Here is a 27,897-nt window from a genome sequence, read left to right as displayed (position 1 = left end):
ACCTTAACAAAATCCTGCTCAGGAAAATTCCAATCCAAAGTCGTCTTTCACCAAACAAGCAAGCAGGCATATATGGACTTAGATTCCTCGTCCGTACTGTGCGTGATTCATGACACATGTACAAATTCTAATTAATTGAGGGTAATTTAGTAATTTCGTATGGACTTAGAATCCTCGTGATTCATGACACATGTACAAATTCTAATTAATTGAGGGTAATTTAATAATTTCGTGAGCTGAACATGATTTTTAGAACTCTTCCGTACAAGGTTATGGAGAGCAGGGGTATCAATGGATCCGTTCCGATTTGGATCTTATTTATATTAGAATCATAATTATTATATTTTATTAGTTTTGATTTTTATCGATTTCAATTTTGATTCCAATTTTAAAATAAGTGGAATTGTAACCGGGATTGTAAAAAATCTTGGGTACCGTCTGTTCCAATTCTCAAAAATCAAATAAGAAAAATTATTTTAAAATCATTATATATATATATATATATATATATATATATATATATATATATATATATATATATATATAATTCATTCTAAAAAATAACATTTTATTTGTAAAATATCAACTTAATAATAATTTGTTCTACCAAAAAATTGATTTAATGATTTTTATTTTCAAGAATTAAAATTTATCTCCATTAAAATTAATAAATTTAAAAAGAAAGCAATGACCCATTTTAAGATCAGATATTTAGTTTATATGAAATTTAAAGAATGTTGATTTTAAAATATAATATAACTTTCAATCATGTATAATGTAAAAATAAATGACAAAATAAATTGATTCTGATTACTCTCAGGTATTCATCGGATTGAACTTAATGGTTCTGGTTCCTATCAGTTTGGCTCCATATTAGACCTGACTCTAATCAATTCCAATAAAAAGGGAATCGAAATCGAGATTTTTGAGGTTTGATTCCGGGTAAATGGGTACCCATTGACACCCCTACTGGAGAGATCATAGAGACATGTTGAATAAATGTGGTGCATTAGCTGTATGGTCTCAGTTGGACATTAAAGATATCCAATGTGTCCATCATGAGTGTAGCTCAGTGGTAAGTCGTAGCGACAAGAATATATTCCTCTGGGTCATGAGTTCGAAATCTAGTGCATCCTATTAGTAACTTGCTTAGTGAGGGTTGTGGGCCACCCTAATGAGACTTAGTCTCACACCAATGTGGGTATACTCACTCGGTTACCAAAAATAAAAAAGAGGATATACAATGTAACCTGATTCATCATATATAGTCTTGACTTGAACAAGTCATCCCAATCTTGGAGGTTATTGGACGAGATGGTCTATTCACTACAAAATATGAGGTATTTAGAGGCGGTTTTAAACTGCCTCCAATTTCGACAAAACCGCCTCCAATATATTTAAGGGCGGTTTAGTCAAACCGCCCACTATAGTGGCGTCGCTGATTCCTTTTAGTGGCCAACTAAGGGCGGTTCTAAAACCGCCTCTAAATAATGATTTAAGGGCGTTTTTTATATTTTTAGAGGCTATTTGAAAACCGCCACTAATAATAATAATTTAAAGGCGGTTTAAAAACCGCCTCTAAAGAATATGATTTAAGGGCGGTTATTATATTTTAGAGGCTATTTGAAAACCGCCTCTAATAATAATGATTTAAGGGCAGTTTTAAAACCGCCTCTAAAGACTATTATTTAAGGGCGGTTCTTATACTTTAGAGGCAGTTTAAAAACCGCCCTTAATAATAAATTTAGTTTTAAAAAAAACAACATTAGAGGCAGTTCAAAACCGCCTCTAATGTTGTAATAAAAATTTAATAAAATATTCATTCAAAAATAAATTCTGCAATTATATAAAGAAAAATAGCTGCAATTGGCACCCCAAATTTCACTTATTACATGTTTATAAAAATATGCCACAACCTGTAAATGAATATTTTAGGATTCCTCAAAGATGATAGTCCTGAGTTCTGTCATACACGTTTGATGACAATAGTATTATTTTATTATAGATAACAATAACATTAGTAAACAAATAAATAAATTATAATTAAATGGTACAAAAAATCAACTTACACAAATACGAACTTTCCATCAATGTTCAAAGATATACTTCCAATATATTTACATGAAATTAAAAATAGTTTTTATTTGCAAGATCAAAGAAAGATGGGGAAAAAAATACAAAGATAGCAACTCCACATTAGGATAAATAGAAGCAGAAGAATCTTCTACTGAGGCCAATAATGCTCAATTAGCAAATTAAATGATTTGGGACCAACACTACAAATTATTGAATGGAAGTGAAGCTTGCAATAGATTGGATGGTTACATCAACAACCAAGACCATATGGTCACCAATATCATAGTGAAACAATACCTGAGACCAGAAGCACTAGTTTGAAGAGAAGCCTCAACAACTAAATCATCATACAAAAGCAAGCCCAGCCCCACCTCACCTCCCACTGTAAATTTACAAAAGCCAACCTTGTAAACTCTATGTACAAATTAAGGACTCTTTGGGTTGCAACCAAAGAATCCATATCCCTTAAGTTTACAAATTAAAGACTATAAAATTAAAATATCACAAAGCCTAGTTCTATGAAGAATTTCCGTTTGCAAGAAAGTACTGAAAAATGCATAAACTGCTAATTTGAGATGGAAACCATACTCATTTGCTCCATCAGAAGCAGATGTAGTGCTCACTGGGGCCCTGTAGCATGAGATTCCGTAAGAACATACAGATTGAAGTCAACAAATTCAAATAATATTACCAAGAAGCATATAGGATCAACTTACGGCGTTTGGGGAGGGACTACGATATACACATGACGTGGAACGGTCCTCTCTCTTCTGTCAAACTAATCCTCCAAGGCAAAAACCTTGAAGTAAGCTTTAATGTGTGTGCTGGCAGCAACATTGCAGCAACACATAAGGAAGGATGAGGGTGCAGGTGCAGCAACTAATATTTTGACTATAGTGTAGTCTTGTAGCAATGAGGGTAAACAATGATATTACAGTACCATTGTTTCTATCGAAGAGCACGAGATTTCCTATTTCAGTCATGTTTAGGCCTATAACAGATTTACCAGTTGTGTTTGTAGACCAAACAAAAGTACCATCGACGTTTCGTAAGATCAAATTTCCTTCTTGAGTGAGTTGCAATATTTATACAGCAAATTTGATTTTCTACAAAGACGTGTGAAGAGCAGATCAGATCGTATAAACATTTGACCCTGAGTTCTAAAGAGTAATTGAAACAACAGAAATGTACATGGAAAGAAATCCCAGAAATGAAAGAAATATAAACAAGAAGGGAGTTGGGAACAAATCTGCTAAATCTGACATACTAAAAGAAACAATTTTACAATTGTTCTCAACCCATACCATGTTACCATAAATTCCCGCACCCACCTCGATGGGTTGCACAACAAGAGACTTTCATGAAACAACATGACTGCAGATAAAAAGGTAATGCTATCAGAAAAACATAAATAAAAGCAAGATCTAACAATTTCACCCAATAATTTTCTAATTTCAATCCAACCTATCATACGAATCATAAAAAGTTCAAGAATTTAAAATGCACTCCACTGAATCGATAAGCCATGTTTATAAGATAAATAAAATCACTAAATGCACAAAACCCATATCGAATCAAAGTAGGAGTGAAAGAAAGAAGAAAAGGAAGCCCTTTTACCTGCAAATTTCAAGGAAGAAAGAGTGGTCTGATAGGAGAGAGAGCAATACAAGCATCCATAAACCATGGGACCTGAAACAAGTGAAAAAATCAGAAACACAAACATACATACCTAACTATTAAAGATTGGATCTTGCTCTGTTAATACCTAACTATTACCTAAAACAGGTCCTCTTCCAGCTTCATTGATGCCCATCATGCATGGCTTATTAGGTATCAATAAATTTTCCAGATTGAATAAATAAAGATAATTATAATATTACATAATATAATATGTGGAACACAAACCATCTCCACCATTAAAAGGGAGCAAAAACGTATCACTATGTATCATTCAATCGATGCTTCAAAACTAAGATACAATATATGTTCTATTAATTTCTTATTAATAGCTCGATCAAAATCTAGCTTGGACTTGGGCTAAGCCCTTGCACAACCTTGCCAACCAGAGCCATAGATGCCTTTCACTCATATTTCGATGGAAAGCATTTATAGTTGACAAACACCTCCTAGTCAGCAAAATACAATATGAAATCAATATTTGAAGTCACTTCAGCATTATTCAACTTTTAATAATTACTGGTAGGTGTTGGCATGTGCAATGCACCAAGGGTGAATGATTGAAACCCTCCTCCCACACCTCAACACATGCAACGTACGCCATGATCCCAAGGGAATTTTAAAAGGAGATGTTTTAGGATTGAAACCCTCCTCCCTCACCTCAACACATGCCACGTACGCCTTGATCCCAGGGGAATTTTAAAAGATGTTTTAGGTGAAGACCATAATGCTTTCACATATATATAATCTTTATTATTATCAAGGTTATTTGAAGTAAAACGAATAAAATTACATCCCATCCCCCGTGATCACATTTGTTAGATTTTTTCATAGTTGTGCTTTTATTTATGTTCTCAACCCATACCATGTTACCATAAATTCTAGCACCCACCTCGATGGGTTGCACAGCAAGAGAATTTCATGAAACAACATGAGTGCAGTTATCACCAAAGGTTAAAAATAAATAAAGCTAATGTTACATACATCAAGTCACTAATCACCAACAACAAAAACAATAAAACTGTATGCCCCTTTATTTTGTCACAAAAATTATCTTTAAGGTAATTAGGCTGAATCATATGGTGCATATGTATCATGACATGTGTTACTACTTCATTGGTTTAATTGTCAAAAGAATACGCTGAATCCAAGTAGACAAGAAAACCAGAGTATATAGAAATCTCCTGAATTCGAAGGAGTCGATAAACTCAAAAAGGCAAAAGGCAATTCACATCTGCAATTTTGCTTTTGGAGAAGCATAAGATGATACCTGCTCATGTGCATATAAAAAATCCTCCATGCCTAGAGAATAGATGCCCGCACAGCCATGCAAAGGAGGTAACGATCTGTTCTCTGCTAATGCCAAACTTTTCTCTTGAAAGTTGGGCCAACATAAATTTCAGATTGTCTGATAGGCATTAAAGGCATCAACAAACAATATCGATATTTTCAATCAACACCAGCAAAGAATATTGAATTAATGATGCTAACAAATTCAATTGAATCAAACGCAAATGCATATAAACATATATTTGGTACAAAACCCCAATAAATCATGCCAACATTCAAACTGAAGTATTGATGTAGGTATTGCTAAAGAAACAACAAAACATAATAGTTGTCCACATAATTCAGAATGGGAGCACAAACTAGAGACTTTCTCTAAGACTGAGGACACGATACTTAACTTCTTTTCCTTTTCCAGAATTTCTCTTATGGGACAGTGTGCCATAGTAACACAAAGATTCTGAAACAAAAAGATAAATTAAAAACTCAATACGTGCAGCAGAGCATGCCAGATAAAAAAAAGATTCCAACATTGGAATTGCTGATTGCATTGAACTAAAATTATGTAACCTTTAAGTCACTTCCGGAATATCCATCAGTCATGTTTGCAATTGCTTCCAAGTCAACATTAGGTGCCATCTCTTCTTTGGCCAATATGACTAAGAATTTTTTCTCTATTTTGGACATCTGGCAAATTTGCTATCAACCTACAAGGATAAGCAATTAAATGAGAAATTTTCATTATGAAGGGCACTTAAAAGTGAAATTATAATAGAAATCTTGCAATATCTAAGTACCAATACACATTCTTTATCCTTTGTACGCAAGCCATCCCAATTTACCATGAACTCATTTTTCATTTTACGCATGGCTTCATGTTATTTTGGATTTTCACGTCATCTCAATATGCTGTCAACTTAGCAAAGAACCCACGGAAACAAAGAGAAATGTACTACACTAGGAAATTGGCCATAGAAAGAATTAATACTACCACGAAAGGTAAACTTTGAATAATAAATGATTAATTTATTTAGAAAGAAATATGGAAGCAGTGATATTAAACACTACAACTCAAACCAAACCTTAATGCATATGATTTCAAATTCTACCTCAGAATACTTTTAGCTATGGAATGACAATAAATGCATGTCAATGCACATAATCTAAAATATTGAGAATGAAGACCATTGATAACAGACGGAAACTTGTTTAATTTGATGAAATATTTCATGGCATTTGATTTTGATTCTGATTCTTGGGATAAAAGACCTTCGTTTATGCACTTTGGGGCGTAATGCACGTGTTCCTTTTCAAGCATATCCCAAGGTGGTCAATGCACATCCTTTGGGAAAAATCTTGGTTCTTGTAGTGTTCACTTAGAAAGGTGGTAATGATTCTTTCTACTAATAAATATGCCTTCTTCCTAATTTTTGGTGTTGGCAACTTATTTGTTGTGTTTGTGCATCCATGTAATGATTGATTCATTGTGATCACGGTCTACGAGTGTAGCATGTGCTTATGGATATGGTAATTTGTGAAATAATTAGACTTCTATAATACATTTTAATTTATAGGATATTCCTGCATTTTTTTAGCTATTACAACATGTCATATTTTTTTTAAATTAGTAAACAAACATCTTTTTGAATCTATGATCCAATAATGTTACTCTCAATTCAATGTGGATCCTAAACAACACAATTTTACAATTCAACACAACTCTAAACAAATATATGTATGCTTAAAAGCCATCTAGGTAGAGAAGAAAATGAAGGTGTCACTATTTTCAACTAACCTCATCAACAAAAACAACACTAGGAGCAATTTTAATTGCTAGTGAGAAACCACTTTGACATACTTTTCTCCCTCACCAATCCACTGTAACCAACATGAGGTCCTATGTTAGATTCAAGATGAATCTCACAAGAGAATAATATTGAAACAGTTACCACTTATATGTGTAGCAATACCTTCGAAGTAATGCTTGGCATTGATATGTTGATAAAGTTTGCACCTGCCTCAGTTGCAACAGCTTTTGCAAGCATGGTTTTCCCTGTACCATGAGGACCAAAGAGTAGTATTCCCTTGCAAGGCTAGATAAGAGGACATCATTTGACTATTAAAAAACTAATAATAATAATAATAAATTTAAAATAAATTAATAAAAAATTAACGAGAAGAACTACTTCAATTCCATGAATATTTTGGACGAGCAGATTCCACCGTGTCGTGCAATTCACTCTGGAAAAGGTAAAAAAAAAAAATTAGACCTTTGTCAGCTGTCCTTTGCAAAACAGTTCCATCCTTTGTAGAGGAAGCATCACCAATTCCTTCAATGTGTCTTTTACATTTTCTAAGGCTCCAATGTTGTCAAAAATAACTCCAATGTCATTTGGTGGAATAATAGCAGCCAAAAGTCTCTTCTCAAATTCATGCTCAGTGACTACATCCTGAAAACCTCAAGATCAAGAAACCCAAAATGTTAAGAAAGGTTAGATAGAGGATGTTAGTACAAAAAGCATGGTGTTATTATGATAGAATCATTAAAAGAAAATATCAACTTCACCTTGAGTGATTTCTGTTGACTAAAATTAAGGAAATGAAAATTTCGTTCACAAATATGGATATTAAAATACTACTATATTCCATTACCATAAGAAATCAAATAGAAAAAAAAATGAATAAAGGTATTCAACACTATGTAGGCCTATGCACTAAGCAAAACTAATTGTAAAATAATAGAATTAAGAGTTCAAAAAAGCAATTTCAATTCACGCAATAAAACCATTGCATTGTTTTTTTTTTTTTTTTTTTTTGATAAGTAAAACCATTGCATTGCTATGAGAAGATGAGAAACTATAATAAATGGAAGGACCCAGTTTAAGTCTTCAAGAAATAAGACAACGCTCACAATTCCCAAAACTATTATCACAAGAGGATCCTACCTACAATTATCTAAAGTGAGGTCAAAGAGATCAAAGAAATTATAACCATGCTTGTCCTTTTAGTCATCCCCTATTACATCATTGTTAGGCATAAAAGCAAATCCAAGTGGCAAGGCCTAATCGATGAATTAAAGAACCTAAGCGTACGTGCATAAGAGAATTATGCGAAAAAGAGAAAGATTAAGGCTTAGAGGATGAAAGGTAGTCGTAGTCTAATCATCCATGCATTAGAACACACCATTCTTCATTAATCATTAAATGAATAAGTTACTCCAGATTCATATTTGAGTGGAGTATATGACATAAACCCCCTCAATATCTGTAGGAAGGTTTGTATATGTTGGTGACACGATAAAGAAACTAGTGGAAAATTATTGATTTATAAGGAGTTCTATCAAATTGGGTTGGATTCATGAATCAGATTCCAATTGACCAACCAATCACAAATTGTTTAAGTAATCATTGAGATAAAATTTATTATAAAAAATTAAGTAATGCTAACTTCTAAAAAGTTAGAGATGTTTTCAGTGTTCTAAAGAAGTCCTCGACTATGTAGATGGATTCATTTCAGAAACTAGTAATTTTATTAGTAAAGATACAGAGATTGTTCATTCTTCAGCCCCCATGTACATTTTGATTTATAGTCTACTAGTAAATATTGTTCCTCTATGCTGATGTCTAGGGTTGGGTAAATCAGATTTTAGTGACATATTATCAAATGCATAGATATTCAAGAGTAGCTCAGATTGCATTTAGCACACACACGATGAACACAAACTACAACCATGAATCAATTGTGGTCCAAATGGCTTAGAAAATAAACATTCAAAATTATTCAGAGCAAGAACATCACCCAATGAATAGATTGGTGTTTGTGTTTGAACATAAAAGAGTAATCCACACACACACACATAAAATAAAGGATTTTAGCTGGACACTTGCTCTAGCTCAAACAAATATTATAATCAAACCACTAAAACATCATATCCATAATTAAAACTGAAAACCCTAGAAACAAAATAAGGGAAAAATCAATGAGGATCCGAAAAATACTTGTAATCTTTAATGTTGTTTGAAGATTTAAAGAGAAATCAAAGAGTGTGAGAGGAAGAAAGGAGAATCAAACACTGATTCGATAAAATAATGCCCAGAATGTAAAATACAAATTTATTTAATACAAAAAAGGATAAGAAATAAAATTCCAGAATGTAAAATACCAATTTACCCACAAAGATTGCCAGACTAGTCAAGAAATGTTGCATTAAAAGACGAAATGGAAGAAAGAAATACATATAATTTTCAACAGAAATAGTTTAAGAAAGTCCCTCGACATTTTATTTACAATTTAATATTATTAATAGACGATAAAAAACTAAAATTCTAGAAAATCAAATACAAATTTACCCACAAAATCATTGAAACACAAATTAAGAAAGAATAAAAAAAAGGATCTCATTGCAATCTCTAATATGTGAACATTAGAGATATTTTTAGTTCACTGAAAACTAAAAAACTATTAGAAAGATCTACCAAGAAATTCTGAAAAAAAAAAAAAAATTGAAAATCAAATGGAATTATAAACAAAGAGACAGAACCCAAATTTAAAACAAAAGGGAAAGAAAGAAAGAAAGAAAAAACCTTTGAGGATCGAGGAAGTGGAGTAGAGTAAGAAGCGACATCTACAGATGGAGACGACACCTCTGAACTTTTAGAACCACTGAGATTAAAACTGAGAGCGACCTTCGGTTTCCACCATTTACTTCCCATTTTTCTGTAAAAAAAAAAAAACTCTTCAATTGGTTCTAAATTGGGATTCAAAATCAGAGGAGCTCAATTTGAATCGAATGAGGAAGAAAGGGAGATCGAGAGTTTTAGGGTTGCTGTTAAAAAATCTTGCCCAAATACCAAACCCAAAGTGTGAGAATTGAAGGAGAAAGAAAAAGAGATTGAGGGTTTTAGGGTTGCCGCGAGAAAATCTCGACCAAAAATCAAATCGTGAAATATAGATACAGATTGGCGCCAAAGTCGACAACGAATTGGCAAAAATCTCCCTCTTTGCGTCTCTTTGGAGGCTTTTTATCAAAAAAAAATTTGATGGCTTCTGAGGCATTTCTACATATCATTTGAGGCGTTTCTACGAATCGCCGCTGATTTGGTGTCTAAGGAGGCGCTTCCGCTAAAATCGCCCCTATTTCTACTTAGTTGGTGGCGCTTCACAAAATCACCTAGAAAAAATGCCTCTAAAAATCGGCATTTTTGTAGTGATTTGTATTTGGGGTGGCAATGGGTCAGGTCCCAATTAATAATCGTGTCAAAAACTTAAATCCAAAGTGAATCCATTTATAAATAGGTATACCTGATAAACTTGTTTGATAAAATTCTAATATTTATTTGAAAAACTAAGTTATATTTCCACCACCAAAAATAAAATACCATAACTAAAAATAAAATCATACAACCATAAATTAAGTTCAATGGTAAAAGTAGCTTTCTTTTGATATTTTTTCTCAAACTTCATATAATTTTGTCCTTTACAACCATGTATCATCAAATCCTATTTTTGGATGCCATAAGATAATGTTATTAGAAAAATTTCCTTATTAACTTAGCTAGGAAAGTGTTTTTCATTATTATTATTATTATTGACTAAGCAAAGTGTATTCCATTATCACATAGACATACTAGCCTTACTTAATAAGGGTTGTTTTGCCCATATGGATCACCATATTAAGAATAAAAAATTACATGTCTCAATGTAGAAAAAGAAGAATAAAAAATATAAATATAAATAAATTATAAAATCTTAACCATTATATTTTATAGAATTAGAAAAAAAACAAAATGTTTTATGAAAAAGTTCTAGGAAATTCTTGTAAAAAAATGGGTAGTTTAAAAAATTCTTAAATTTTTTTTTTTGATATATTTAAAATTACACTTTAATGACAAAATAATTAAACATGTCAAAATGGGGTAAGCGGGTTGGTGCCCCTAACTTGAACCAAACCAATTTAATAATTATGACCTAAAATCATTTTTGAGTTGTGTTATTGTTGCCCCTAATTCGTATATCACATTGTATATCGAAGATCAAAGTTAACTTGTTTGTCTTAGGGGGGGAGGGGGGTAAATGTCCCATTTGCTATAGTTGTGTGTAGAACAAACATCCTGTCAACTATAATTTTGTGGGTCTCACTTTATTATTTTTCTTCTTATTCCCATTTAGTTTTATTTTCTTTTTCTTCTCTTTCTTCAATTGTATTATCTTACCTTAATTTTTTTCTTTTTTTAATAATACCCCTCTAACCTTACTATATTATTTCTTTTAAACCCTTTAATGTCTCTTCCAACCATGTTATTAAAGTAGAGTCTACACTACCCACCCCATTATTCTTAACCCTCTTTTCCCTCATCCTCTTCCTTTCTTTTCAATAATATCCCTCCAATTTTATTATATTTCATCTTTTATCTCTTTTTTCTTACTTTATTATTTTCCTCTTTTACCCCTTGAACTTTATTTTCTTTATTTTTGAGTCTCTTACCCCCTCCCCATTTTAAATAATATCTCTTCAATTTTATTATATTTCCTCTTTTACCACTTTAAACTATTGTATTATCTTTCTACTTCTTCTCCCCCATATTGGTATCGTAGGTACGGGCGAACTCTAGTCTATATAATAATACATAACTGTAGAGATGACTTTTACTATAATTTTGTGACAGACTAACATTCCATCCAAATACATGAAGTAGGGTCCTCACTACTCTCATTTCTTTTTTACACCTTCAATTTTATTATCTTTTCTCTTCTCCTATTTCCATTTTTTCAATAATATCCATGCAATCTTATTATTTTTTCTCTTTTATCTCAATTTTTTAATAATACCTTTCTAATTTTACTATTTTTCCTCTTTTACCCCTTTAGTCCCAAAGAGGATGTTTATACCCATTTACCTAATTTATTAATAATAACTCACCAACTTTGTTATTTTTCATTTTTTTTACCCTTTAAAATAATTTTTTTTATAATACCCCTCCAAATTTATTATTTTTTTGTGTTTACCTTACTAACCCTAAAGAGAAAGCGGCCAACAAGCAAACTGTAGTGTGTATATATATGATAAAAATTATAATTATTTTATTGACTTAAAATTTTGTAAGTTTTTATGATATATAATTTTTTGACAATAAATCTATTAATGCATCTTGTTTAAATAGTAACGTATAACTACTAGGTGGCCTTTTCAAAGGCACGTGTATCATAAAGACCTATAATTAAAGCTAAAATATCATATATCAATCAAATACCAACGTGACGTGGCATAGTAATTTAATGCTTTTTGACGAAGATGTAAGATGTGTGATTTTGTGCCCTTGTCATGTCAGCCGTGTATCCAATCACGTTCCAGGACGGCGTGCATTCACCATTAATCTTTTTAAAACCATTCATCGTTAGCAAAGAAAATCTTGGGTACATTTCAAAGCAACGTAAAAAGATAATCATACTTGAAACTCAATACACTTACATATGAACTAGTGAAACTAAATTCTACAGAATCTAAACAACAAACCTACACAACTCCTCGTAGACCACTTTGTTAAACAATCAAGAGAAAAAGAAAAAAAAAAAAAAAAAGAGAGAGAGAGAGGAGACTATTATTTCATTGATTCTACGTAATGCTATTGAATACAAAAATATGATATAATGTAAATACAAAAAGATTAGATAAAAATTAAATCAAAGAAAATTGAAAAGATTATTCTACCCTTAATAAACAATAAAACAAAATAATCATATATTTCGTAACACACTTTTTAAGTTGATAACATCTTTTGTTTCTTCAAAAGGGCTTGTAAACATGAAGGGACTTAATCACACCATGGATGACTCCAAATGCTGCAGTCCAAGCAACAAGAAAGCTGCTGAAAGTAAGGAACTGAAGCTCCAACTAGCACGACATGAATCTCTCGATCTTCTTCTGTGAAATGTACATTTGTACGGGGAAGTAAATTGTTAATGGCCAATACCCGATGGCACCAAGGAATGCAAGGATGTCATTGAAGAATGGCATAGCCATGACCAGGGGCGGAGCTAGTTGCCCCCACAAAACTTTGAGACACCCCTATATTTTTCAACTAATTACATGCCCCATTTGTCCACACTCCCTCACCTCCCTCCATTCAAGTTCTTCAACTATACAGCTAATGATAGTTTGCCCCCATTACAAGAAAATCCTGGCTCCGCCCCTAGCCATGGCCATCACAATTGCTAGCACTTCAAATATCGATCTCCAAATAAGTTTAATTTTAAACGTTTCCCTACTTATTTTTATTGTGTACTCGGTTGTTATGAACTTTGATGTTTGAACAGCGACAAATAGTGGTTCGACTGTAAGAAGCCAATGAATGAGTGACATTGTTGGTATTAACAAGTCTAGTCACTAAACTTGACGACTTATTGAAAAAGTCATGATTAAACCGTGACTTCTTCCTTGATCAGTTAAATCACAATTTTATGTTGCAACTTTTACCTTTGTCATGATATTAGTCCCAGACAATACACCTGTAAGAGGAGATGACATTTATGAAGATGGTGAAACATCAAAGAATGTGGATGCAAAAGAGGATGACATTAAATTTGAACATTTTTTATTTACTTTAATAATGGCTGATGAATCCCAACTAGAATAATTATAATTATAGTCATGTATATTTTGAACAAAATAAACCTTTATTTTTATTTTTATTTGATGGATATCTGGACCTATAGGTCCGATTAGCAGGGCTGGGCAACTAAGCACTTAGAGCACCATATCTCGCTCAATACTCTACAACCACACATACCACATAAGTCAGGATAAATTCCCATGGGTGACTCACACGGGGGTTGAACTCAAGACCTCTCCCTTTTTAAGGAGAAATCCTGACCCTTACAAAACCTTAATGTGTTAACTTGTGGTTACTTATTGTAAACTAGAACTTGCACGGGCAACATTCTCTTTATGCGTTAAAGAGGAAAGATGACAAAATTGAAGAGGTATTATTAAAAAAATTGGAGTTAAGGGTGTAAAAGAGAAAAAATAGCACTTAGAGAAGTATTATTGAAGAGAGGTGAGGGTAGGAAGGAAAATAAAGTTGAAGGAAGTGAAAAGAAAATACAATAAAATGGAGCCCACACATAGGAGTAGATGAGACGTTTATCCCACATAACTACTCACAATTGTGTTTTATTATATAAATTAGAATTTGCCTGTGCCTACAACACGGTGATCCTCTTTTGAGCTATCGAGGTAAAAGGGGAACGACAATAAAGTCGTTGGGCGTAAATTAATAACCTACAGCACGATATAAATTGTAAAATCTACCTAACGTGACATCGATGACTCCAATGCACTTTATTATAAACAATTCAAAAGGGAAAATAGTTCACAAACCAATAACAAAATTACCTAACACTTCGGTAGAATATTTCTGTGGAGCCCCCAATGACAAACCAATATTCCTGACCTTGTTTTATTTATTTTTCCATCAAGGTTTGGGTCATGGGTTGAATATTTTAGATTGTCTAAGTAATAAAACATTGGGTATATCTCATTCAACAGAGAAAAAACTGCTACATTGGCATCTTAATCTAAATGTTTATAAAGACATCCTCACATGCCTTGGGACATACTCTCCTGTCTCACTAACCTTAATGACTGATACACTAAAAAAGATTCAGTTTTTAGGCATGGTCAAGCTTCGGAAATCTGGATTTTGAAGTTATGGACACAAAAACGTGAACCATTGAGTAAACTCATTGAAAAAATTTGAAGTTCTGCAACATCTTGAGGGTTCAAGGCATTTGATAGTTGCACTATCAAATCAACTCAAGATGAAACATATGAGTTTTGGGATAGTTTCAATATGTTGAGTTGACTCAACTTAATGTCAAAAAAATAAAAATAAATACAAAATCGTTACTTTGGTGAGTTCAGCCAAAAAGAAAGGGGCAATGTAAAAATTGTAACAGCAACGCCAATGGATGCCCATCAAAATAATGGCTCTAATTTCTAAATCATCTCTCCTAATCTGCTTGTGGTAAGAATGATCAAAATAACATGAAAAGAAACATAGTGAAGTAAGGCTAAGCTTCCCAAAATATACACAAAAGAGGAGCCATTATAATAGAGGAGTCTGGCATCAAAAGATCAAAAACTCTAAGATTATATTACAAACATAAAGATGATACAATAAGTCCAACATACCAATAAATAAATAAAAAAATTCCTCTTGTCCAAATCATCCTCTTTGGTGGACTTTGAAAATGATATCTCATGAGAATCTGATTTTATGGGGAATTTGAACGACTGTGGGATTGATTCATTGCATATGGAGTATATAACACCCCAATTTTGTTTAATTTTTCCATGTTTTGAGTAGTCTTGGGTAATTCCTTTTTTCGAAAGGCAATAGAACATGTTAGAGGTTGAGGATTATAATACTCTATCAAGGAAGACTTAGGTCAAGGGGGCTGTTTGACCCAAGCCCCCTTTTGCCTATTTGAAGGCATTCGTTTGAGGTTTTACCCTATGGCCAAAGATGACTTCTGTTCGTGTTGCAAGTCTCCAGCTTATATCATCAAACCTAAAATCACTCTTTTAGCAAAATCCTAACTAAAAAAGCCAATGTGTTTTTAATGAGAACTCGAAAAATTAATACAATTTGATTCACTAATAATATAAACCATTAAAACCCAATAAAACAAATAGCAGACACAGGGGAATCAAGCTGTGGGGATGAAACCGAACCTGATTTTTATTCTTCTTCTTTTGTAGTTGCTGCAAATCTCATTAGAAAGGCCACTTCACAATCAAGAATCATTACTGAAAAGTGAAACCCAACAAATTAAATCAGGCCCAAAACAAAACAAAGACTAAATTCACATAAGAACCAAGTTTACAATCCATCTTCAAAAATCATTTCCCACCAGAAAAAAAAAAAAAAAAACACACATAAGAAAAGAATCCCCAAATGCATTACAATCAAAGAAAAGAAAATCTTAACATCCTTATTGTAAGTGTTCTTTCCCATCAAATACACTTATTATTTCTCCTTCCAATGCCCAGCTCGACACCATTTTGTGTCCAGCACCATCGAATATCCATATTATAAAAGATGCATTTTGAAACAAAGTCAGTCCCAAAACTAATCACACTTATATTCCAGTTACAGTCATTTGGCAGCTTAAAGACCCTACAAAAAAGGAGGATATTTTTTCACAAGGTCAATCCAAGAGCATTACTTATATTTAAACATTAATGCGAAGAACATCTCACAGTTGAATGGAGGATGAGAATGCAAACCCGAACTCAGCAAAATGAAAATGAAAAAGAGAAATGCTTTTGAAAAAGAAAAAGAAAGACTATGTGCTGTATGTACCTTCTTTAATCTACCCTTGCTCCATTTCTGCAAACCAAATAACCCTCAAACAAAATAATCAATTCCTGCCGGAAAAAATAAAAATAAAATAGAATTTCAACCGAAACCAACCAAAAATCCTTCTTTTGTAGTTGAGTCCTTCATCATAACAGATCTGGAGGCTGAAGACGACTAAACCTTTTAGAAAACATAACTGTGAAAAATAATTTTTTTCTATTATTTTATTTTATTCTTAATTTCTTTTAATTCTTTGTTCTTGATTTTCTTGATTCTTGATTTTTAAAACCTACAATCTTCAACCCTTAATCCTTTTCTCATCTTCTTTAGCCCTTATTTCAATAATCTATTTTCAAATCTTTAACCCTTAATACCTTTTACCCTTTTCTCTATCGTACAATAATTGAAATAAAAATTTTATTTTACCTTTTTGATTTATGCTATCCTAAACCAAATCGTAAACCTAATCTCAAATCCTTAGTCCTTACCCAAAATCCTAAAACAAGTTCCCTAAAACACCCATCATTTCCTTATCTTCCCTCATCATCCTGCATCATCAACTACACTTCTTTAACATGGTTACCAAATTCATATCTGATCCACTAACTACTCCAACTCCTAACAGCACTTCAGTTTTCTATTTTCCTTAAAATCATTGAATCTACATACTCCTTTATTACAGGATGAATTGTAACCATATTTTCAAATGAGACTCTTTAAAGGAGTTCTTTCAAGAAAGGACATTAAACATACCATATGTAACGTTAAAAAAAAAAAGGAAAAAAAAGTGAACATTTGAGGGACCAAAATATACTTCTTAACTCTAGAAGTTAGGGAAAATCAACGGTGTGTAATTCTGACTTTTATAACAAAAGTTATTAATAAAATGAAACTTTTATAAAATAGCAAAATTGTCTTAAAAAAGGGTAAACGAAGGAATTAGGCCTAAAAGTGAAAAATCCATGGAATGTTTCCGATTCTGGGGCTCATGAATTCTACTAGTGCTTTATGGCTCTTTGTTTTTGGCAATCCACACACTCCATGAAATCTTCTTCCATTTGTTCTATATCACGGATTTTCTTCAATATATCAACCTCTGCTTGGTATTCATTATCAATCTTCTGAACTGACTTTCCTTTGGTCTTAATCTTTTTAACAGCAACATTGTGGTCCGAACGATGAATGGGGACACGATAAACCTTCCCCGACCCACCATTTCCGATCACATTATTCTCAGTTAAACTCAACAAAATGTTCGAATCTATGAAGTTTAACCTCTGAAATGAGGTCAGCTTCCATGTAGCAATATCAATTCCTTGCTTTCTCTTCCGGTAAACTTTGATCACAAACAATACGAATACGAGTGTGACAAGAAATAGTGTTCCCGCAAGAACAACAATCATGGTGAGAAATCGAGAAGATAGCTTTCGTGAATCTCGAGGATCCCAAATGCAAGAACCAAGGTTCAGATGTGGATTATCAGCACAAAGGCCAGGGTTGTGCAAGAAGATAGTATCGTACGCCATGGTTTCAAGCTCATATGGGATTTTTCCCAAGAGTTTGTTTGAAGAGATGTTAAGGAAAGTGAGCTTCAAGTGGCCGATTTCAGATGGAATTTCACCTGAAAGTTGGTTTATGGATAAGTCGAGCTCAATGAGGTCCAAAAGTAAGCCAATGGAGCGTGGAATTTGACCAGAGAGTTGGTTTCTACTGAGATTAAGAGTAATCAAGGAGTTCCAAGAAATAAAATCTGATGGAATCTTACCCGAAAGTCGATTCCCATCAAGGAAAAGAGCACGAAGACTAGAGAGAGCTGTTAATTCTAAAGGAATCTCACCCGAAAATAGATTGTTGCTTGCATCGAAAACCATTAGATTCTTTGAAGCATTGATTTGAGAAGGAATTTTACCAGAAAACTGGTTGTTACTCATAGCCAATCGAGATAAATTCCACGCCAACTTATTGGGAAGCTCGCCAGTAAACAAATTATAGCTTATATTTACGGTCTCTAGATTCTCCAATAACCAGAATCCAGAAGGAATCTCACCGGAAATTCTGTTCTTGTAAAGCTGAACTGTTCTCAAACTGTTACCTCGGCAATTCTCCGCTGAAATTGTTTGAGAAAGCCACCAAACCAACCAAACTGCCTCCTGGGCATAAATTTTTTGGTAAATTTCCATAGAAATTGTTCACAGAGACCTCGAAACATTCAAGATTCGAATAAAAACCTAGTTCTGGTGGAAGAAAACCGGTCAAATTGTTCCTAAACAGCTTAATTCCTGTTAGCGATGGAATCCGTCCAATACTTGATGGAATTTCTCCACTTAATTCGTTAAAAAACATATCTAAATTCCTCAAATATTGCAATTTAACGAAATCTTCTGGTATCGATCCTGTCAGATTATTATTCGAAAGATTGATATTGACTAAATTCAAACAGTCGATCGATCTAGGAATCTCTCCAGACAGTCTGTTCTTAAAAAAAATCAAATCTGTTAAATTTTTCAACAAAATCAAATTGTTAGGGATTTTCCCGCTTAAATTATTCAACGAAAGATCCAAATGTTCCAGATCTGCCAAATCACCAATTATTTCCGGAATTTCTCCAATCAAATTCGAATCACTCATCCACAAAAACCTCAATTTCTTCAATCGACCGAAATCGTAAGGAATCCTCAACGGAAAAAATTGATTATAAGCCAATCCAAGTACTTCGAGGTTCGAGAGATTACCAATTTCAGGCGGGAACGAACCATTAAATTGATTCTGAAAAAGATAGAGTTTCTGCAAAGCCGGAAGTAGTCCAATCGAGGACGGAATTTCGCCGGAGAAGTTGTTCGCGCCAAGATTGAGTTCCCGGAGAGTCGAAATCCGGTCGAAATCTTTCGGAATCCGGCCAACGAAGTAGTTCTCAGAGAGATCTAGGGTTTCGAGCTTAACAGTAGGAAATTCTCCAGAAATATAGTTGAGAGTGAGATTTAGAGTTGTGAGATTTTTGAGATCGCAGATGGACGGTGGGATTTCGCTGGTTATGTTCATATCAGGTAGTACGATGCCGGTGACGAAACCTTGGGAGCAGATGACACCTGTCCAGTTGCAGTGGGATACACCTGATGATGGATCCCAATAGTTGTTGATCGATGGTTGATTGCCCCATTCTTGCTTTAGTTTCAGTAGAATCGTTTGTTCGGAATTCTCTTTAGGGGAGTTTACCTGAAAGGGTAAGAAGAAGAGGAGCTGAAAGATGAGAAAGAGAGCGATTTCTCTGGAAGTTGATGGTATTTTCGACGTATGAGGAGTAGAGGTTGTTGTTCTCGTTATTTTCTGTTTGTGTGTGTGCGTGTGTGTGTGTGTGTGTGAGAGAGAGAGAGAGAGAGAGAGATGGTTTCGCCGAGGGAGAAATGGGAAACCAACGGCCGATCTTCATACGAGTGATTTTTTCTTTCTCACATCAACCGATTGACATATGGTGCAGAGTGCAGACGATGTGGCACTTTCCTCACATATTCTGTAATTGGAAAATGTAAAATAAGATAAAAAATCATGGGCTACATGGATTATCATATTGGCAGTGGAAGACCATATTCTTCAAGATTTCATTAAAATATCAAAAAAAAAAAAAAAAATTTAATTTTTGTGCTTGGTCCAATATGCTGAAGTTCAACACCTAAATTTAAAATTAAAATTTAATCGTAAAAAATAATAATTTAAAAAAAATTATTAAAATTTTGTCTCTTATAGCACTATGATATTGAATCATGTTTCTAAATGTCACAGGTGATTTACTCAAGAAATTTTATTTTTTTTCATTGTCAATAAAAGAGAAATTTTCTCTCTAATTACTTTCATCATAGGCATGATTATTGGGTTGTGAGCAAAAACTCACTCATTTTCAAACTTCTTAGAGCGGGCTTTGATATTTAATTCAAGCTACCTTTGAAAACGACACTAGTAAATAAATTAATTGGGGTGATGCCTCTATAATAATAATAATAAGTTATTAAAAATGAAATTGACTAAAAGTATGTTTGATTGTATGGAAAGTGACTTCCCATGAAATTTAAAATCCATGAAAAAATTGTGGTAAAAAATAGGTAGGGTTGAAAAATCAAATTCTATTGTTTGATTTTACTTGGATAAAATCATGGGAAAAATATATGGAAAAAAAAAAAAAGAAGAAGGAGAGAGAAGATGAAAGGAGGGAGAGAGGAAGAAGAAGCTGAGGAGGAAGAAGGAAGGGGAAGGGGGAGGATGTGATGGTGGTGACAACGGAAGTAAGTGAGGAAGAAGATAATGATGAAGAAGAGGGGAGAACGTGATGGTGGTGGTAAAGGTGGCGGCGGAGGTAAGTGAGGAAGAAGATAACGAGAAAGATAAGGGGAGAACGTGGTGATGGTGGTGGCAACGGAGGTGAGTGATGGAGAAGGAGAAGAAGATATATATATATATATATATATATATATATATATATATATATATATATATATATATATATATATATATATATATATATATATATATATATGGGTCCCGTTCGGCACCCTAAGTTTTACCACACACTTTAACAAACGCGTTTTGTCCTACATGGGTTAGAAGTTTCAGAATGGGCTGATTTTTGGTGAGGATGATCTCTATGGTTAGGAGATCATCCTCACCAAAAATCAGCTCATTCCAAAACTTCTAACCCCATCAAAAATGATTTACAAAAAATGGACGGTCCACGATTTTTCAACTTGTAAACATGGGGCTAAACATTTCGGAATGGGCTGATTTTTGGGGAGGATGATCGTCTAATCATAGAGATCATCCTCACCAAAAATCAGCCCATTCCAAAACTTCTAACCCATGTAGGACAAAAAACATTTGTTAAAGTGTGTGGTAAAACTTAGGGTGCTGAACATTTCCCTATATATATATATATATATATATATATATATAGAGAGAGAGAGAGAGAGAGAGAAAGTGGCCAGAGATGGTGATGACAGCGATGATGACGACAACAAGGTTAGTGTAATGGTGGTAAGGAAGAACAAGATATGAGTGGAGAAGAATTGGAGATGGAAAATATGTGTGGATTTCACTTTTCCACCCATATGGGTGAGAAAGTGAAATTTATGTTTTGATGGACTTTTTGATTTGGGTGGAAAATAAATTTCCATGGATATGTGCAATCAAACACTTGAAAAATGTCATTTTCCACCCTAATTTTCATATGCAATCAAACATACGTAAGTTTCTAAAATGTTGATTGAGTGATTAAAATGACTAACCATGTGAAAGACTCATTCTAAGGTGGCCCCACCTTTTTATCTTAAGCTTAACTTTATTTCATGATCTTAATCTATTAACAATCGAATCATAATATCACGAACACTAAAATTATGTAATCAATTTGTATGTTCCTTATTTAAAGGAAAATGTGAATTACGATAGGGTTAGGGTGGTTGGTATGTGTTACCCGCCAAAGCAAAAAAAAAAATAAAAAATTGTGAATTGTGAGAGGGTTATAAAGTGTTGGATTAAGTTGTAAAGTATTATGGTATACGGTGATACGTTATTAGATCATATACTTAGGGTGTCTATGGAGAATATTTCTCACTAGGTATCAAGGGGCAACACATGACACCTAGAGATTCAAGTTCGGTATGGAGATATGTGAGTAAGCTCAACAGCTCGATCACAAACCAACCATGGGTTTGGGTCTCAGTTAGAGAAAATTAATTATTAGATTAAAAGGGGTTAAAATTCTAGTTAAGAAATGTCAAAAAAAAAAAGGAATGTATGGGAACCGAATATTTACTAGATACATTCCAAATCATCAATGAATATCTATATTTTAAATTGGATAAGGGTCAAATCGGTAATAGAATCTAAAGGGATCCTAGGGTTTCATCTCTATAAATAGATGAATAGAAGTACTAAAAAGTATGAGTTCTCCCTTCTCTAAATTTGACACTACTTTTGTATTAAATTTTTGACTTAGGCATCGGAGAGGTGTTGTTGCAGGCACACCCAAGGGAACGAGAAGAGGAGAACGCGTGGCATCATCACAGATTTCAAGATGGTGCATGTTTTTGCATTTATAATTTGACATCGTCCGTGAGAACAAACAAGAAATCATGAAAAGTCACGTGGTATGATCTCAATAAGAATTAGGAGGCTATCATGAATATTGGCTTTTTTGGATTTAAGGTTTTCGATCCAATTTATTTATGATATGATCTAGGTTTTCATGGATTTAGTATTCGAGTTTGTCGAGGGACGAATTACAAACTGTCCATCAGATCAAGTCTTTGTTTGGTGAAGGAAGATCGATCTTAGGCTCCAATGTAGCTGCCCAACGGAGAAAGGAATGAAGGATAAATGTGAGTCCTGTGTATGTAGCTGCCTGACCGTATGGCGTTGGTTTAGCGAAAGTCTTGGCCCGTCATGATAGCCGAGCTAGACCATGACGGGGTTGGTTTAGCGAAAGCCTTGACCCGTCATGGGAGTTGATCCCGATTGTATGAGGTTGATGAAAGTCTTGGCTCGTTATAGGAACCGAGTCCGACCGTGTGGGTTTGGTTTAGTGAAAGTCTTAGCCCATCATGGGAGTCGAGCCCGACCGTGTGGGGTTGGTTTAACAAAAACTTTGGCCCGTTATGGGAACCGAGTTCAACCATGTGGGGTTGGCGAAAGCCTTGGCCTGTTATGAGAGTTGAACCCGATTGTGTGGGGTTGGTTTAATGAAAGCCTTGACCTATTATGGGAATCAAGCTCGACCATGTGAGGTTGCTTTAACGAAAGCCTTGGCTTATTATGAAAATTAAGCTTGACCGTAGGGGAGTCGAATTATAGTGAAAGTCTTAGCTCATAAAGCCTGATCGTAAGGGGATCGGCACATAACGATAGTCTTGGCACATAAAAGAAACCAAGCCCGATTGTTGGGGGTCGATCATTTGTTAATTAAAACTTAGTTCATGAAGGAACCAAGCCCGACCAATAAAGGTTGGACTAACTTTTCATTATTTTTAATAATGACTAGTTCGTAAGGGAGTCAAGTCCAACCATTAGGGGTGGGTTTAATTGACTTTTGTTTCAAGCCCAACCATAGGGGATTGGCTTAGGAGGTTTGGTTCATGATGGCATCAAGCCCAACTGATAAGCGAAAAATGACAAAAAATGGAGGAATAGACAAATGTATTTGTAAAAGAAAAATACCTCGAGGTATGTAATAAAATCAATGGTTCAATAAATCGATGTCATTACAGTCGTCACACTTTCGAACGTAAAACAGGTAGATGATGCATGGCATAGACATTAACTAAACATATCTTAAACCTCAAAATGAGAATTTATAAGGTGTGCAGTCACATGTCATATGGTATCGTTCATTTATTCTTAGGCACTTGACCTAAATGTCCAAACTCCCAATAAGGGTATTGTGGAGGATATTTCTAGTTAGGAACCAAAGGACGACACGTGGCACCTAGGGATTCAAGTTCGGTATGGAGATAAGTGGATAAGCTCAGTAACTCAATTAAAAACCAATTAGGGGTTCGGGTCTTAGTTGGAAAAAAAATAAGGGATTAGATCAAAAAGGGTTAAAATTCTAGTTAGAAAATGTCCCAAAAAATAAGGAATGCATGGTAATCGAATATTTACTAGATACATTGTAAATCACCAATGAAAATTTATCTTTTAAATCGGATAAGGGTTAAATCGATGATAGGATTTAAAAGGATCCTAAGATTTCATCTCTATAAATAGATGGATAGAGGTACTAAAAGGTATGAGTTCTCCCCTTTATAAATTTGACATTATTTTTGTACTAAACTTCTGACTTAGAGATCAGAGAGGTGTTATTGCAGCCACGCTCAGGAGAACGAGGAAATGAGAAGAGATTGCGAGACATCATCATAGATAACAAGGCAGTGCAAGTTTTTTACATCTACAATGTTCATTATTGTAAACACCCCATTTTCGCATTCGCCTGATTAATCAACTCGTCAATCCGATTGTGATGGTTCCCAATGATGGATGAATATTTTAATGCTTTATTTTGTTACTAGATATGTTTCATAAATTTGGATGAGGTATTTCAAGTAAGCATAATTTTAGAAACCATATTACTCTAGGAAAATATGACCAAAAAAACGTAGAAATCATCATTATGAAACAAAAAAAAGTTTTACATGAAAAATAACTAAAAAATGATCAAATTATCAAAATACCCCTAACATCAAAATATCCCTAGAGCCTACATTACGCTTAGAAAAGTCCTTGCGAACACATAAAACAGTAAACTAGAACCAAATAAATCGTTTTGTCAAGTTTTTATCAAATTTGATAAAATTACGAAAATACCCCTCATAGGGTCCATGACTATTTCATGTCAAAAACCCATAAATGACACAAATCGATTCTCCCATTGAATTTCTTACAAAAAATTAATTTCAAAACATCCCAAAATATCAAAAAATGATCTCTTAACCCTAAAGTCATCTTTGAGGGTAAAACGATAATTTTCAATCCTAAAAATTTAAAATTTTGAAATTAATAATTAAAATATTAATGAACGTAAAGTGAAATCTTAATAAATTAAATTTAAAATTTTAAACAAATAAAATCAATTAATTAAGCTCATGGGCCAAATTTTAAGTGGTGGCCCACTTATTCAAGTGAGGCCCGCCTGATATTTATTAGAAGACCCCTCTATTTGGGGTTACAAAGAATTAAAAATATAATTAGGAGGATTTTCCAAAAAAACTAAAAAATATGCTTTCATTGTATGTAAGAATTAAAATCCTAATTAACCTAATCTTGACGAAATCTAGTCAAACTGAAAAACTTTCAAAAAAACTCTATAAATAGGAATCTCCACAACCTAATCTGGCAGGTAAAGAAAAATTCTAGGAAAGAGAGGTCAAAAACTTTCCCTAACCTTTCCAAAATCCTAAATTTAAAGTCTCAAATCCTTACCTAACACTGAAACTACATTTTTTATTTAAAAAACACCTAGAAATCCTCAAAAAATATCTAGAAACCTTCAAAACACCCAAAAATCTTAAAAAAATACCTAGAAACCTTCAAAAGACCCAGAACATCAAAAAATATTCAGATTTAGGAGGAGAATGCCTATCTCGGAGATCAAAAGTGAATCTAGTGACAGAGATAAAAGTAAAAAAGACTCATACGAGGAACGCACTCCACCAATTCAGTTATGAGGAAATCAATCGTCACAATCACTCAGGTAAACTAGTTTTTATTTTTATTTTTCATTTTAGGTTATTTTTTAGCAATGTAGAGTTTTTTGGGAAAAGTAAATACCTACGTTTGTCGGGCAGGATTGGTACCTAACACCTTTCGATCCCGTAACGTGATCCTCAGATCCTTTCTTTTCATAAATTAGTTCATTTTTCTGATTTTGAGTCACGTTTCAATTCCTAGACAATAAAACTATGTGGTGACTCCCAAACACCAAAAAAGCGGATCTGCAACCCATGGATCAAAGGTGCTTTCAATTATGCAATTATGTTATTGTTATAGGTATGTAATCTTTATTTATTTAATATAATCTTATCGTAGATGTAATTATTTAGGTTATTAGATTTATCTAAATAAATTTTATCAATTATTAAATTCACTCCTATTAAACCAAGGCACAAATCGATACAAAGCAAATTTAAACTTGTCCAATGAGGAAATAAATTAAAGAAATATGAAAAAAAAAAATGCCAAAAATCCCTAGATGTATAAATAGAGTAAAATTTATTAATTTCTTTCTTGATTGAAAATATGTTGTAAATCTAATTTTGGAAGGTACTACACCAATGCTTAGACATGAATTTTTGTATACTCAAATTAAGAGTTGTGATTTTTTGACGCCCCCTCTAACACACGCCCCCCATACCCCCTAACACGGCATGGGCTAGACCATAGATTTTTCTTAGGATACACAATTGTACATCCCCATAAATATGTGCAGTTGTGTATCTTGATAAAAAGAATCTATAATTCTAACACATGCCACGTCATGGGCAGTATGGAGGCATATCTCAAAGAGGAGTGTCGAAATGTGAATCTTGAGATGGAAACATGAATTTTTCCCCCATAACATGTTTGCAAACGAATCAAAAAATAAATCATCTTTGTTTACCCCTTGCATTCATTTTAGAACGTTGTAGAGGTCGATTTTGTGATAAATCGACCTTGATCACGATTTCATCATTAAATTTACAAAATAATAAAATGAACATGAAAAAATAAAGAAGATAAGGGTTTTTTACGTGGTTCGATAAATGTACCTATTTCCACGGGCTCGGGGAGCTATTTCACTATGAATTGAGTTTATTACATAACCTCTCCACCTCAGGCTCATCTCTCTTCTTTTACAATGGCCTCAAGGCAATAATTTTACTTAAATTTTTTTTGACTATATTACCCATATCCAAATTAATAATTATATAAAAGGGGAAGAATCATCTTAAATTGAGATTCTTCCTTAATAAGATAGAGTTCTTTTTAAATGATGTAATGTGTTTGCATCGAGATGGGTGTTGATGGTGTAGATGAAAGATTTATATGGAAACGTTTTTCCCCCTTCACATAACCCCCTCTTGAAGGTGACAAAATTGATGTATCAAGATTGCCTTTGAGAAATACTTCTGACCCTAAGTGTGCACCATCTCTAATTTGCGAACTAAAAAGATTTTTTATCCCCGGAATTTATATTTTGCAAATTTGATTTTCTCTGTAAGTTAGATTTGGATCCCAGAATGATCTAAGGTTTTTCGTCTAGTACATTGATCAACCTGAGGGTCGAGCCTAGTTTCTTAGGATGAATAAGTCTTTTTTGTGTTTCGATCGACCAACAAAGATGTTAGATTCCATTTTATACACGACCAAAAACGAGGTTGGATTCCCTCAATGAATTAAGCCGAAACCTTATTGAATATACTCAACCTCAAGAATAGGTTCAATTTCTTTATTGAATCGAGCTGCCTTACTTATCCATTCTCACTTTGTTCTTTCATCAGAACAGGACTATGTTCTTTCATTGATCTGAAGCACCTTACTTAACCATTGCAACCATGTTCAACCAACATAATAAGGTTCGGTTTTCTCGATGAACCAAACTTAAAGACTTAAACCTTTTTGAACCTACTCAACATCAAGAGTAGGGTTCGACTCCCTCAATGAAACAAGTTTTAATCTTCTTGAACCTGCTTGACCTCATATGAGTAGGATTCGGTTCCCTTTATGAACCGAATCTTTTTGAACCTACTTAACCTCATATGAATAGGGCTCGGTTTTCTCAATGAACCGAGTCTTAACCTTTTTGGACCTACTCATCCCCATATAATTAGGGCTTAGTTCCCTCAACGAAACGAATCTTAATCTTCTTGAACCTATTCAACCTTAAATAAGTAGGGCTCGATTCCCTCAACGAACCGAGTCTTAACCTTGTTGAACCTAATTACCATCATATAAGTAAGGCTCAATTCCCTCAACAAAC

General features: G+C 33.6%; 2 protein-coding genes across 20 annotated transcripts; both read right to left on the bottom strand.

Moving 5' to 3' along the window:
* Positions 1–2,228: 2,228 nt before the first annotated feature.
* LOC147388539 (outer mitochondrial transmembrane helix translocase-like) lies at positions 2,229–10,248 on the bottom strand. 19 transcript variants are annotated; one of them, XM_086418580.1, is made up of 12 exons: positions 9,624–10,244; positions 7,311–7,490; positions 7,011–7,133; positions 6,836–6,918; positions 5,611–5,747; positions 5,024–5,500; positions 3,853–3,873; positions 3,694–3,765; positions 3,381–3,450; positions 2,793–3,182; positions 2,665–2,706; positions 2,229–2,458 (listed from the first exon to the last, which is right to left on the bottom strand). In XM_086418580.1, the coding sequence occupies exons 1-4, from the start codon at positions 9,750–9,752 to the stop codon at positions 6,874–6,876; spliced, it is 477 nt and encodes a 158-aa protein (XP_086274706.1). In that variant the 5' UTR covers positions 9,753–10,244; the 3' UTR covers positions 2,229–2,458; positions 2,665–2,706; positions 2,793–3,182; positions 3,381–3,450; positions 3,694–3,765; positions 3,853–3,873; positions 5,024–5,500; positions 5,611–5,747; positions 6,836–6,873. The 19 variants fall into 19 exon arrangements, 18 of the variants coding, with proteins under 18 accessions (XP_086274706.1, XP_086274714.1, XP_086274715.1 ...); XM_086418588.1 differs by having other exon boundaries at positions 3,408–3,450; XM_086418589.1 differs by lacking the exon at positions 3,853–3,873 and having other exon boundaries at positions 2,793–2,900; positions 3,017–3,182.
* Positions 10,249–12,736: 2,488 nt separating this feature from the next.
* On the bottom strand, positions 12,737–24,360 carry LOC147388538 (uncharacterized). Its single transcript, XM_086418299.1, is given in 4 exon segments — positions 12,737–12,961; positions 15,773–18,491; positions 18,493–19,821; positions 24,356–24,360. Coding segments are annotated over 3 exon segments (2,427 nt in total). The 3' UTR covers positions 12,737–12,961; positions 15,773–17,398.
* Between the last annotated feature and the right edge of the window lie 3,537 nt (positions 24,361–27,897).

The sequence above is a fragment of the Akebia trifoliata genome, chromosome 12 (assembly GCF_017979445.1).
Source record: "Akebia trifoliata isolate Shusen 1 chromosome 12, ASM1797944v1, whole genome shotgun sequence".
NCBI lineage: Eukaryota > Viridiplantae > Streptophyta > Magnoliopsida > Ranunculales > Lardizabalaceae > Akebia > Akebia trifoliata.
Note: the sequence above shows the minus strand (reverse complement) of the source record. Positions and strands in the feature narration are given on the sequence as shown.